This window comes from Onychostoma macrolepis, chromosome 13 (genome assembly GCF_012432095.1).
Source record: "Onychostoma macrolepis isolate SWU-2019 chromosome 13, ASM1243209v1, whole genome shotgun sequence".
Lineage (NCBI taxonomy): Eukaryota > Metazoa > Chordata > Actinopteri > Cypriniformes > Cyprinidae > Onychostoma > Onychostoma macrolepis.
The window spans coordinates 10,719,654-10,732,951 of NC_081167.1; the positions used below are offsets into that span (position 1 = coordinate 10,719,654).

At 36.8% G+C, this 13,298-nt stretch overlaps 3 protein-coding genes across 7 annotated transcripts; 1 reads left to right on the top strand and 2 right to left on the bottom strand.

The window, feature by feature from the left end:
* Nucleotides 1-248: 248 nt before the first annotated feature.
* grxcr1b (glutaredoxin and cysteine rich domain containing 1 b) lies at nt 249-1,912 on the top strand. 3 transcript variants are annotated; one of them, XM_058795900.1, is made up of 3 exons: nt 249-304; nt 514-916; nt 1,777-1,912. In XM_058795900.1, the coding sequence occupies exons 2-3, from the start codon at nt 515-517 to the stop codon at nt 1,810-1,812; spliced, it is 438 nt and encodes a 145-aa protein (XP_058651883.1). In that variant the 5' UTR covers nt 249-304; nt 514; the 3' UTR covers nt 1,813-1,912. The 3 variants fall into 3 exon arrangements, with proteins under 3 accessions (XP_058651883.1, XP_058651882.1, XP_058651884.1); XM_058795899.1 differs by lacking the exon at nt 249-304 and having other exon boundaries at nt 343-916; XM_058795901.1 differs by lacking the exons at nt 249-304; nt 1,777-1,912 and adding an exon at nt 995-1,024 and having other exon boundaries at nt 343-916.
* Nucleotides 1,913-2,484: 572 nt separating this feature from the next.
* Nucleotides 2,485-5,365, bottom strand: zgc:123321 (Protein YIPF5-like). The gene is made up of 6 exons (XM_058795898.1): nt 5,098-5,365; nt 4,905-5,024; nt 4,666-4,799; nt 4,033-4,178; nt 3,715-3,896; nt 2,485-2,659 (listed from the first exon to the last, which is right to left on the bottom strand). Exons 2-6 carry the CDS (start codon nt 5,021-5,023, stop codon nt 2,497-2,499), a joined length of 744 nt encoding a protein of 247 aa, XP_058651881.1. The 5' UTR covers nt 5,024; nt 5,098-5,365; the 3' UTR covers nt 2,485-2,496.
* Nucleotides 5,366-5,489: 124 nt separating this feature from the next.
* On the bottom strand, nt 5,490-13,286 carry bbof1 (basal body orientation factor 1). 3 transcript variants are annotated; one of them, XM_058796128.1, is made up of 12 exons: nt 13,191-13,286; nt 12,792-13,044; nt 12,109-12,174; nt 9,970-10,113; nt 9,796-9,876; nt 9,650-9,720; nt 9,373-9,517; nt 8,692-9,032; nt 7,073-7,204; nt 6,827-6,928; nt 6,495-6,557; nt 5,490-6,240 (listed from the first exon to the last, which is right to left on the bottom strand). In XM_058796128.1, the coding sequence occupies exons 1-12, from the start codon at nt 13,229-13,231 to the stop codon at nt 6,144-6,146; spliced, it is 1,536 nt and encodes a 511-aa protein (XP_058652111.1). In that variant the 5' UTR covers nt 13,232-13,286; the 3' UTR covers nt 5,490-6,143. The 3 variants fall into 3 exon arrangements, with proteins under 3 accessions (XP_058652111.1, XP_058652112.1, XP_058652113.1); XM_058796129.1 differs by lacking the exon at nt 9,970-10,113; XM_058796130.1 differs by lacking the exons at nt 9,970-10,113; nt 12,109-12,174.
* Nucleotides 13,287-13,298: the final 12 nt, after the last annotated feature.

The window sequence follows — 13,298 nt, forward strand, 5'->3', positions numbered from 1 at the left end:
CGGAGACAAGATGTCTTGGACACTTTCTGATTGTCAAACTATGAGGAAGGACATGTTAATATGATGAACTTCACCGAATATTCTGTTTGGACACTTGCATGAACCTGAATTTTAAAAGTTGACCTTAACACCATTTGGTTACACCAAAACAAAAAGTGGCTAAGAAAGTTGAAGTTAATTCTGAAAAAAAGCTCTAGAATTATTTATTTGAGGATGCTACTAGGTTTAATATTTCGTAGACTATTTCACACTTTAGGTGCTTTTGTTATTAGTTTACACACACAATATGTTCTTTAAGCCACACGTGAGTTATCTTTTATTCATAAGAGAGCACAAGTCGGTCACCACGGTTTCCATGGACAGCGTTTGTTAAATATTAATGCATGTGGTGTCAAATTGACACCCTCTTGCCTTTATCAGGCAAGACCTTTAATGTCAGGGCATGCACTTTACCTGGGGTACACTCTAAATTCAGGCAACCAAAATTTGTATAATGTAGATTTTTGCCGGCAGAATGGAGCGACGCACATCCCGCGCTGAGGAGGAGCGAGCGGAGAGGAGAGTGCGGTTCCGCGTGGCGTCGGCGCACAGCGGCCGCGTCCTGAAGGAGGTGTTCAGAGACGCGCTCGAAGACTCCGCGGACACCGACACCACTGCGAGCTCCGAGCCGGAGCGAGCAAACTCGCCCGTTATCACGGAGGCCAACAGCCACCTGAGCGGCCTGCTGCTGGGGCCAGAACCGGACGACAGCGGCAGCGAACCGGACGAGCTGCTCATGTACGCGAGTGCAACCAAGGAGAAGCTCTTCACCGGAAAACGCGTGAACATCTTCAGTAAGAACGGAACTATTCGGGGCGTGAGGGATAAAGTGAGCGCGGGACAGGTGCTGTTTAACAACCTGTCCAAAATGTATGGGGTAAGTTTTATTTGGAGCAATATAATTACTAAATACATTTATTGCTATTTAATACAGCTGTGCAGGTTTTTTCTGTAGGCCTAAAAGAAGAAAAGCAGAATGGATGGGTGAGTTTTTAATAGCTGGGAAAAGGAACTCAATCACCCTCATTAAGACTTCATTCAGGATTAATGACCGATTAATTGCTGTAAGAAAGAGGCTATGTTTACAGAATAACATGATGTCCAGGTTATATTTCACCTAAAAATCACAAGAAATAGGAAACATTAGCCTAACATCCTTAGAAAAATAAAGACTGTATCTTGTGCATTGTTGCTATGACAGTTAAGCACGACAATATAGGCATTTTATACAGAGTATCATTTATTTTTCCTTTTGATTTCATGAGATGCACCCAACAAAGTCTCATGATTCAGAGGAAAATTATTACTCCACTTCATATATACAGTATCACTATATATTATCAGATATAATAATAAATAATTACATTACCATGTAAAAGTGTTACAGCCAGTAAAAAGTTTGGACACACCTACACATTCTTTATTATTACTTTAACATTTTTTTAAACTAAATTAAAACTTGTGTGGCATAATTTATATTTGTGTAGAGACTTCTAGATCAAAGAGTTTTAAATAAATTTGCTTATAAATTCAGTTATATGTTCAAACTATTAAAAATAATTACTTGCTCTTGAAGAAACCGCAAAAGAATTAATCTCGCTAATTGCTAATAACAAGTTAATTACAGTTTTGTTCATAGTTATGACTCTAAAGGTTATTGCCAGTTGTTACTTGTTAATATTATTGAGGTTGTTTCACACTATTTCACCATTAATCTATAATGTGTGTCTTTCAAAGGATCCGCTTATTATGAACCGGCCTAAAAGACCATGAGATTTTGTCTGAAAACAGCCCTGGATATCCTGCAGCAGAGGATGCTGGGTCACAAATTAGGACGTCACCCTGGGTGGATGCGCATCAGGCTTGAGCGTGTGGAAGTGATGAACAGCGGCCAATGTTTTTCTTTTTTTAAGTGATTTTCAATATTTGTGTATATTGTCGTTCTGTAAATATATTTTATATTCACTTTTTGCAAAAGCATTTTTTGAAAAAAGGAACTGAAGGGATCTGTAAAGTCAACTGGTTACTTAGAACGTTCTCTGCCTATGTTTGAGGTGCCTTTTCTTTATTCGGACCTTTAATTGTTTGTGATGAAATTATTGTGATTTTTTTTTTTTTTTTTTTTTAGAAAATAACATGTTGTAATCAAGTTTTATACATATCTCATAAGTTTTAATGCAATAAAATTTTAAAAAGTCACACCAACCTTTTTGTATTTTTGTTAATACTTTTTGGAATATAAACTTTTGATTCATCCATCATTCATCAGATTATGCATGCATTCCTATATCAAAAATGATTTAGCTAATCTAGCTCTTCAAGTTAGCTTTTTGTTTTTTATTCATCTGATAAAAATTTACAGTAACTTTGATTTGCTGCAACATTGACACGCAATGTGAATTATGTGCAAACTGGATTTTCATCTGATCTTAGAGTGATAGTAGTTGAGAATAGTTTTCAGAAGACAGTAAGGAGAGCGAAGACCCCGTACAGAAGAGCGCAGGGATAGGCCACCAGCAGCTGCTGCCCACTCATGTCAAGAGTGGAACTGAAGATCTTAGAAGCTGATAAACTGCACCAGCCAATCACAAACAAGGCCAACAGTGTTCCCAAGAGCCCCCTGCATTAAAATAAAAGCCACTTGTTATTCAAATGCAACATACCTGAAATTATACACTCTTAAAAATAAGGTTCCCGAAAAGGGTTTATTTTTGGCTCCCCAAAGAAGTTTTAATTAAACAGTTCTTTAAACAACTGTGTTTTTATAAGTGTGAAGAACATTTGAATAATTTAAAGATTTAATTTAATTTAAAGAACTTTTTATTAAACAGGTTCAGTGAATGTCAAAGGTCTGTTCACACCAAGCATGATCATTTTTAACGATAACAATAAAGACATAGTTTTAAAAACTGTTCTAAAGTTAAAAGAATAGCAACTATAATGATAATGACACAGAAAAACAATTTGGTTACAATCAATTTCAGAACACATAAACAATAATAAAAACAGCCAATCAGAAGCCATCCTGCATTAAAGAACTTGAGCATCTAAAGGAATTGTTCACCCAAAAATGAAAATATGGGGTTAGGGTAAAATTTTACACACACAGGCCATTCAAGATGTCTGTTTCTTCATCTGAACAGATTTGGAGAAATTTATCATTACATCACTTGTTCACCAGTGGATCCTTTGCAGTGAATGGGTGCCGTCAGAACGAGAGTCCAAAAGCTGATAAAAGCATCACAATAATCAACAAGTAATTAATACGACTCATTATTACGGATTATGAACTCGTATTTTGGCTAGAAGTGACAGTTTAAAGTTAAAACGGATTTGTTTCTTATAAAATGCACAGCTTTTCGGTTCACAAGATGATTGATGGACTGAATGTGGATTACTTGTAGATTGTTGTGATGTTTTCATCAGCTTTGTGAACTCTCATTCTGATGGTACCACAGTGCATTGGTGTAGATGCTAAAATATTTATGGTTATAGTTATCATTCTTGGTGTGAATGGGCCACAGATGCCAATAATGAACCTTTATATTTAAAAATGTATGGAAAATGTAAATAAACTTGGACATATGTTGTGGTCTAAAACAGTTTTTTTATTTGTTGTGGCTGTAAAACACTCAAAGAAATGGTAAATGTTTCTATAAAGTTATGGATACTCACTGAAGGGAATAAAGAACAGCAAAGGCAGAGAGTCCCACCATTGGCAAGAGACAGTATCCCAGCACACTCGCCACACATCCACAGGATATGCTGTAACTGCTCATCAGGTTCAACAGCATGTACATCCCCACACATCCCAGAGCACTGATGCCATACACATACCCAAAGTGTGCTTTCCCTGCCTGCCGAGAGAATACACACACAAATCCACAGGTACATGCTCTGGACCTTACATGTGCTTTCACTTCCTCTGTGCAATACAAATCACTGTGTACCTCTAGTTAACGGTTTCACAAAGGTTCAGGATGTAGTTTGTACCATCAATAGTGTGGCTCCCAGAGCAATGCAGAAGAGAACAGGCCCAGTGAGGTCTGTCTCATTCATTATACTGCCATCAGCAGGCTTCAGTGGATTTAACACAGTCAGAGTCTTCTGCCAGATATGGTCAAAGTTAATGCCCAACTCTGAGAAGAAATACACACATTTTTCATTCAACATACATTTTCTGTTAAGTTTGATTAATGCATACAATGTCAAATGTTTTCAAAGCTAAAGTATGCAAGTTTTCAGTGTTAAAGAGTTCACCCAAAAATGAACATTTTGTCAGCATTCACTGACCTTCATGTTGTTCCAAACTTTCTATGAATTTCTTTCTTCTGTTGAACATAAAAAAAGGATATTTGGAGAATGTTCATAACACAACTGCATGTTGCCATCGGCATCCATAGTACCTTTTTCCATACTATGGAAGTAAATGGCCACCGGCAACTGCTTGGTTACCAAAATTCTTGAGGGTGAGTAAATTATGACAGAATGTTCATTTTGGGCAGAACTATCCCGTTAAGGTGCAACCACATTACAGAAATATTATCATTAGTGCAGTGATGTATGTACTACAGCTCACACAGAAGTCACTTTCTAACCAAGCAGCTTTCTGCTGATTTTTATTACCTTCTAAGAGCGGTGGTTCTTCCTCATATGAGTCTATATATTCTGTTTGCTCCGGTGGTGCTACAGGCTGATACACCTGTCCAGTATAAGATGCTGTAGTGGTATATTCATCTGCTAAACGTGCGGAATTATCACTGATGATCAGACAGTAAATGATGAATCAACAATTAAATTGCACAAAGAAACACATTAGCTGATATACATTAATAAATGAAATATTAAAGCGACATTACACTCACACTTCATGGTAGTCTGGATTGACGTAGGCTGGATCATAGCCATATACATCTTCCTGCTGACTGTCCATATAATATCCAGACTGATAGAAGTCTTGTTCAAAGTTTTGAAAGTCTCCCATTCTGCTTAAAATAATGAGAAATGTCTACACAACTTCATTTATAGTATAGACCAGTTCTGAACTTAAGTTCTTACCTTTACGCGTCCTTCAAAGTCAGGGTTTGATTTGAAGATCTTGGTTTGTTAGTACTGAGTCTTTGCTTGGTCACCGAGCAGCTGTTTTGCTGTATGCGTGTATGAGAAGCTATAAATAGTCTTCTATATTTACTTGTGGGACATGAGCAGCACTATAAGTGTGCTGGGAGGTCATGTTGTAAAGCCATCCTGATGATCTCTAGATCTGCTGACTGATGATATGCTCATCACTCAATGTTCAGTACAACTGCTGTGCAATTAAATGATATATTCTGTATCTGTCCATGAAAATGATTTTTGTAACATGGTTACAGAACAAAAAATTGCATTCTTGTCATTTGAAGATATAAGCCTTATAATAAAGACACAAACATCAGTAAAGATTATGTCTAATGCTTTATGACGGCAGAAAATACAGCCTCTTTACAGTATAGGCTAAATGTTTGCAAATACAACATAAAAATGTCTAAAAACTAAATTGACTTTCACATTTGTTTTGTAGGCCAAAGAACTAATACAGTACATTTTCAGTAAATTTAATATGAATCACCGCTTAATGATTAACAATATAGCATTTCTTAGATTTTCTAAATACATTTCTTAGGAAAATTACCTTACATGATAACAATCTTACCATCTTCCCACTAAAATGTTATTTTAGTTACATTTAGTTATGCTGTAATTCAATGTCTATGAAACAATTCAGCCATAAAACTAGATCAGAAGACATAAATAAGAAAGGTTAAAGTTATGGCCATGTTCAGTAAACTGTTTTTATTATTTTTTTAAATATTAAATACTGTTTGAATTGTTTGTTTGCAATATATTGTGGGTGGATATATGCCAAGACATTTTAAGTCTTTCCTGAATATTATTTCACTCAATTTCCCTCTAATCTTCAATGCCATGTCAAACATTTTTTTTTTTTTTTTAAGTTGTAGTTTAGCGCCTCATGAACACCTCCTGATATTTCATAGCTAATATGCAATATTTAACTTATACTTTGACATTATTTCGCTCTCTTAACTGTGATGAGGTCAGATGATCTACAGGTCTGGCAGAGCACTGGAGTTTCCACTGGAGCTCATACTGGAAACTGATGCTTGGGTTAAAAAAGTCGCATGGGATTCCTCCTCTTCATTCCTGTGGAAAAGACAAACCGAAGTCAATGTGCGATGATGCAGAACAAAAAGACTTCAGAAAGTATTCAGCACCATTGTTTTTTCTTTTTCTGATGAGCTGCAAAGTCAAACCGACGTATAGAGCAGACAAGTTTTTTTTTTACTTTTGTATGAATAATGCTTGTTGTTCAGAATAATTTTCCAAAAATGACTTGGTAAGTGTCCACTCTTATTTTATCAACCAGAAAACCATACACAACTGTAGGCATTTCTCACCCTGGATTGCTGCTACACTGGTTCCCTTCAGAGTCTGTCAGAGCTGGAGCATGAATTGGTTTCCTTCAGAATTGTAGAAAACAAAAGTGCCATGAAAATACATGTGTTACTCCTTTGAATCAGTGTCTTGAAATTTATGAAATTCCTTTTGTTACACATAAACTGTCACTGAGAGGTGCATATAAGGGGTTTTAAATGTCATTATCACTATCTTTGTCTCACCAACTCTGCTTTTTCTTTCAAGGTAGATGATACCTTGATGATACCATATCTAAGAGATTATGACAAATGTATGATTTATCTTAATATGTAAGATAATAATAAATACTTACTTTGATTTCAATCTATTCATTTTAGCAAAGAGCAGTCTGAGAACTCTCTCTCTTTGCTCCCAGGTCATCTCTGATATGTTCACTTTGGCTTTCTTCAGATTGCTGATGAAATAGCACAGCATTGTTACAGACAGTTTTGCTAATGGAAAAAGCATCATTCAGGTAATAACACATTTAGTTATCATTTCATCCGAAGAGAATTTTGAAAATAGAATAAAAAACACAAAATAAGCATGAGATCCTCACCCTTTTTCAGCCTCATCTATACCACTGGAAGTGCTGTGGGATGTTTTGTTGATGGTGTGAATGTGAGCGTTCTCCGTTCTGCCTGATAGGAACTCATCCATCCGCCTGCTATGATTCACTTCTGCTTCCTGTCTGGATAACACAATGTAGTTTATAATATAATTGATCTAAAAATGGTTTGAAGTTTTTGCAATAAAATGGAGCCTGGACCTCTTGCTGGTTAGCTTCTATTTCTAGAATGAAATAGAGGTGTATGATATTGAAAAAAAAATTATATGGCACATAAGTGGCACAGAAGCTGAATCTGAAGTGGCATTTAGATGTATTTACACAGACAGTTTAATGCAGCTCATAGGTGGCTTGAATGCATTTACACTGCATTTACAATTATATAAAGAATGCTATGCAATTTTTTATTTTATATGAAATATGAATCTAAAACCACCAGTAGGTGGCAGAAAGTCACTGTCTGGACAAGTTGAGTAACTGAGTCATTCACTCAAAAGACTTGTTCAAAAAGCTGTTTCATTCAGTCATTGAATAATTCATTAAATTAAAATTGTTCAAAACGTGGATTCATTCAGAAAAGAAAATGTTTTTTTGTTGACACATAACAATTCTGCTGTAGCAAAACCAGACAATATTGTCTAATATGCAACTAAAAATGCTAACAAATTTTTCATGAACTTTTTTATAAAATCAACATGACATTCACAATTGTTCTGATAATCAAGAAAAACAGCACTCTTGCTAGTGTTATATGTCTTAAATATATCAATTGATATGATGTTTTATTAACAAAGTTCGGGAGGAGGACGTTCAGATAATTAACCTAATTAACAAGAGAGGAGCTCAATCAGTAATCAATCCAGTTAACAAGATAAGAGGCATGTATATATACACAGCAGATGTACCTCTGTTCATTGACAGTTTTCCAGCATCCCTTCGCCACCCCTTCTCCGCACTTACAACTATTCCTGTCCTAACCTGTAGTGGGGGGTACTCTGGGTTTGGGCCAAAATTCCCCTCGGACAGCACGCCAAATACGCATAAACTATATTCTATTTATTATATGTAAGTGTGAACTCGTGAAATTACTGTAAGACACAAGTCGTGGGGGAAATGGCCCTATATGTGACCCTGGACCACAAAACCAGTCTTAAGTCGCTGGGGTATATTTGTAGCAATAGCCAAAAATACATTGTATAGGTCAAAATTATTGATTTTTTTCGTAAATTTCCTACTGTAAATATATCAAAACTTAATTTTTGATTAGTAATATAAATTGCTAAGAACTTCATTTGGACAACTTTAAAGGCGATTTTCTCAATATTTTGATTTTTTTGCACCCTCAGATTCCAGATTTTCAAATAGTTGTATCTCAGCCAAATATTGTCGTATCCTAACAATTTATTTATTCAGCTTTCAGATGATGTATAAATCTCAATTTCGAAACAAATTGACCCTTATGACTGGTTTTGTGGGCCAGGGTCACATATATCTTCTACATTTTGGGTGCATTCAAACTGCTTTCTATCAACAGGCTACATCATGCAGTGAAGGCATGTTTTTGTGTGTTTTTTTGCAAATAGAGTGAATGAATAAATGCTGAAGTGCACCTGTGCATTAGCATCTCCTGCTTCACATGGCTCAGAGCCTCATGGAAGAGGACCTCCATGTCTGAGCGCTGCTCCACTACACTGCGGGCTATTCTCTTCACTCGGCTCAGTTCCCTGTCTCGTACGCTCAGGAGCTTCTGCAGTTTGTCCAGCTCTACACCGCCGGCCTGAGACCTGACCGCAGCACGCTGCTTGATATCAGCCTTGTCCAACTCAAACTCAGCCACCATGCAGGCCAGGGCCTGTTCCAGTGTGAACACCTTCGCCCTCAGCTCAGTGACTGTGCTCCGCTGGGCTGCAAGCTTAGAGATGGTGTCATTTGAGGTGTCCTGACTCCTCTCCTGCAAGATGAATGAAATTGTGGGTTTCAATGAAACTGGTCATTATCAACATCAGCTGCTTCAAAGGCAAGTTTATAGTAGACAAGGGTCTAATTGAGCTAATCTTCAATTTCACTTAATTTGTGCATGTGTATATGTGTGTTTGTGCACAAGAAAGTTGATGTAATTATAATTTTTAATGATTAATTGATATAGTATACATAATTTACAATTAATACAATGTAATAATGTAAAATAACCGTAATAATATAAAATACTTTACCGTCATCTCTAATGAATTTTATGCATCCTTGCTAAATAAAAGTAAAAAACTGAGAAAAAAAAATGTGGTGTGTGTCACCTTATGCAGATCAAGGATGTGGTTCTCTTCTGCCAGCGCTGCATTTCTCTTCCGTAGATCCTCCACCTCTTTGATGTGGTAACCCAATGCCTTATTTAGACGCACATTCTCCTTGAACATTGAGCGAGATGCGTCATCCAGCTGTCTGATAGGGCCAAGATGGAGGATGTCATCTCATTTAACTCATGCAAAATGTATCTCACAAACAGTTCCAAAGGCATCAGGTAGAAATGTGTAGTGGTTCTGGGATACTCGGAGAGATGGAGAATATACTTACATGATGGCTTCATTGTGAGCTCTTTCTGCAAGCACAGCAATCTTTTGCTCAGCTTCCTTCTCTAGATGAACCTAATGAATGCAGAATGAGAGAGACACTGAGAGAGAATGAGGAAGATTTTGTTGAAATGTTGTTTGTATATGTACCTTATTATTGAAGAACTTTAGCTCCATTCTTGCAAGTGTTTTCTTGTGTTCTAGATCTGCATTGTCCACATTTTCTTTCATCTGCACAAAACAACGGTGATGTTATAACAGACATAGCACTTTATACTAGTACCTCTGCATCTGTGTACATGAAATAAATAGGATGAATTATACATTTTTGAGTTCTTGCTCCATTTGAGGCTTTTTCTTAAGGAAGTCATTGATGATCTTAAGCTCCTCTTGAATCATGTCGAACTCGCTAGATCTCCTCTTAAACTTCTCCTCCAGCTCATTGATCTGTAGCGTGTACCGAGCGGCCTATGATGACAATCAGTGAGAAACGCTGAGCAGTCAGCAACAAGGCAGTGAGCACAAGAGTGACCTGATCAGTTCCTTTATAAAAATAACAGTGGACTGGAGAAACTGTTTATTATAAAAATGAAACTATTGAGTATTATGTATTATATATGATCCTTTATGACTGAAATAAAAGCCAGTCTTCAAATTAAAGTTCACAACGAGGAAACTTTCAGTTATACAAAAATGGCATTATCATTATCTTTGACTTGCATACAGTTGCTGTATAGATGGAATGAATGGATGACTTTTATTTCTACAGGTGCTGGTCATATAATTAGAATATCATCAAAAAGTTGATTTATTTCACTAATTCCATTCAAAAAGTGAAACTTGTATATTATATTCATTCATTACACACAGACTGATATATTTCAAATGTTTATTTCTTTTAATTTTGATGATTAGAGCTTACAGCTCATGAAAGTCAAAAATCAGTATCTCAAAATATTAGAATATTTACATTTGAGTTTGAATAAATGACCATCCCTACAGTATAAATTCTGGGTATCTCTTGTTCTTTGAAACCACAATAATGGGGAAGACTGCTGACTTGGCATTGATCCAGAAGACGAACATCGACACCCTCCACAAAGAGGGTAAGTCACAGAAGGTCATTACTGAAAGGTGTGGCTGTTTACAGAGTGCTGTATCAAAGCATATTAAATGCAAAGTTGACTGGAAGGAAGAATTTGGGTAGGAAAAGGTGCACAAGCAACAGGGATGACCGCAAGCTTGAGAATACAGTCAAGCAAAGCTGATTCAAACACTTGGGAGAGCTTCACAAGGAGAGAACTGAAGCTGGAGTCAGTGCATCAAGAGTCACCACGCTCAGACGTCTTCAGGAAAAGGGCTACCAAGCCACTTCTGAACCAGAGACAACATCAGAAGCATCTTACCTGGGCTGTGGAGAAAAAGAACTGGACTGTTGCTCAGTGGTCCAAAGTCCTCTTTTCAGATGAAAGTAAATTTTACATTTCATTTGGAAATCAAGGTCCCAGAGTCTGAAGGAAGAGTGGAGAGGCACAGAATCCATGTTGCTTGAAGTCCAGTGTGAAGTTTCCACAGTCAGTGATGATTTGGGCTGCCATGTCATCTGCTGGTGTTGGTCCACTGTGTTTTCTGAAGTCCACAGTCAACGCAGCCATCTACCAGGAGATTTTAGAGCACTTCATGCTTCCTTCTGTTGACAAGCTTTATGGAGATGCTGATTTCATTTTCCAGCAGGACTTGGCACCTGCCCACACTGCCAAAGGTACCAAAAGCTGGTTCAATGACCATAGTGTTACTGTGCTTGATTGGCCAGCAAACTCGCCTGACCTGAACCCCATAGAGAATCTATGGGGTATTGTCAAGAGGAAGATGAGAGACACCAGACCCAACAATGCAGATGAGCTGAAGGCCACTATCAGAGCAACCTGGGCTCTCATAACACCTGAGCAGTGCCACAGACTGATCGACTCCATGCCACGCCGCATTGCTGCAGTAATTCAGGCAAAAGGAGCCCCAACTAAGTATTGAGTGCTGTACATGCTCATACTTTTCATTTTCATACTTTTCAGTTGGCCAAGATTTCTAAAAATCCTTTCTTTGTATTGGTCTTAAGTGATATTCTAATATTTTGAGACACTGATTTTTGACTTTCATGAGCTGTAAGCTCTAATAATCAAAATTAAAAGAAATAAACATTTGAAATATATCCGTCTGTGTGTAATGAATGAATATAATATACAAGTTTCACTTTTTGAATGGAATTAGTGAAATGAATCAACTTTTTGATGATATTCTAATTATATGACCAGTATTTTCAGGATTTAATGATTTTTTTTTATTGATGTATTTTCTGTCATCTTTGATTTAACACATTAAACTGACAAAATAAACCTCAAACCACAATGATGAGAAAAAAGAATGAATTTAGCCCAGTTTTCCCATTTGAGGAAAGGCATTTCTTACCAAATTCTCCTTTTCCTGAGAAGCCCTTGTTTTCTCAAGCTGTATTTGTTGTTCCAGTGCCATTATCTGAGAAAATATCATTTTATAGGGTTACTCTACTTTAAGTCTATTATATCAAAACGTTGATGCATCCAAAAATTTATCAAGAGATCATAAATTAATCCATATTAATCAAGCGGTTTAATCCAAGTCTACAATCACTTTATATAATGATGAAAAGTTTTAATTTAGGCTTTTATTCACATATAAGCATTGATCAATGCACATACATAGGGCATTATGGTAGGCTCAACTGTATTTGTGCAAGAACAAACCTCATTGGTTCTTGAGTGTGACGCCTTTCATTTTATAATATTTTAAGTGCCACATATATGTTAGTTGATCAATGTTTATATATAATTAAACCTATTTTATAAAGCATTGCCTCCTCAGATTTGTATTAAACTGCTTGATTCATATGGATTACTTTTATGATCTCTTTATAAACTTTTAGTAGCATCAAAATTTAGGTGTAATGGACGTTCAGTGGAAGGACAGAATTTTTAAGTTTTTGTAACAATGAGGGTCAGTAGATGATGACAGTTTCCAATGCTGGATATGAAGGGGGAAAAAAACAAAAACTGTAGCACACGAGTCATATCTTATGTGTACTGTAGCTTTAACAATCAAATGCATTAAAACACCTTCTCCTCGTTTTGCAGGTCTTTGCTCCTCAGAACAGCGATGATCTCGATGCTGTTCCTCTCAGTGTTGTGCTGTAGGTCAGTGAGCTGCTGGTTGATTTTGCTCAGTCCTCGCGCCGCTTCACGGTACTCCACGCGCGAAGTCTCCGTCAGGTCACACCTGGCCTCCCACAGAGCCACGTTTGCTTTAGCCCTCTCTATATCAGACTCCTTATCTCGTTTTGACTCTTGTTTGCCATCTTTCTTTCCTTTTCTAGATTAGAAAATACTTGTGAAAAAGGCGAATATCAAAATCATAAAGTAAAAATATCTTAAGATTTCGCGTTTTTTTTTGTTGTTTTTTTCCAAACGCAAGGGCATATTGAAATAAGCAGGCCGATCAATACGTTTTTTACTCACCCCTTTGCTTTCTTTCCCTTCTTTCCTTTTTTAATCGGCATTTCTTGTGCTTTGATCAGCTGCACCGTTCAATGCTCCTGCAGGGTTAGTTTGTTTACACCTGTTGTC

Bases quoted from the DNA above. Each gene is read 5' to 3' on its own strand.
- zgc:123321 (XM_058795898.1), bottom strand. From the start codon at position 5,023: ATGGGAGACTTTCAAAACTTTGAACAAGACTTCTATCAGTCTGGATAT. The intron at 4,179-4,665 runs GTAATAAAAATC...ATTTCTTCTCAG, and splicing joins AGAACCACCGCTCTTAGAAG to AGTTGGGCATTAACTTTGAC. The intron at 3,897-4,032 runs GTACAAACTACA...TTCTCTCGGCAG, and splicing joins TGGGAGCCACACTATTGATG to GCAGGGAAAGCACACTTTGG.
- grxcr1b (XM_058795900.1), top strand. From the start codon at position 515: ATGGAGCGACGCACATCCCGCGCTGAGGAGGAGCGAGCGGAGAGGAGA. The intron at 917-1,776 runs GTAAGTTTTATT...TGTCTTTCAAAG, and splicing joins ACCTGTCCAAAATGTATGGG to GATCCGCTTATTATGAACCG.
- bbof1 (XM_058796128.1), bottom strand. From the start codon at position 13,231: ATGCCGATTAAAAAAGGAAAGAAGGGAAAGAAAGCAAAGGG. The intron at 12,175-12,791 runs GTGTTTTAATGC...ATATTTTCTCAG, and splicing joins ACCTGCAAAACGAGGAGAAG to ATAATGGCACTGGAACAACA. The intron at 6,558-6,826 runs GTAAGTATTTAT...ACAATTCTGAAG, and splicing joins ATGAATAGATTGAAATCAAA to GAAACCAATTCATGCTCCAG.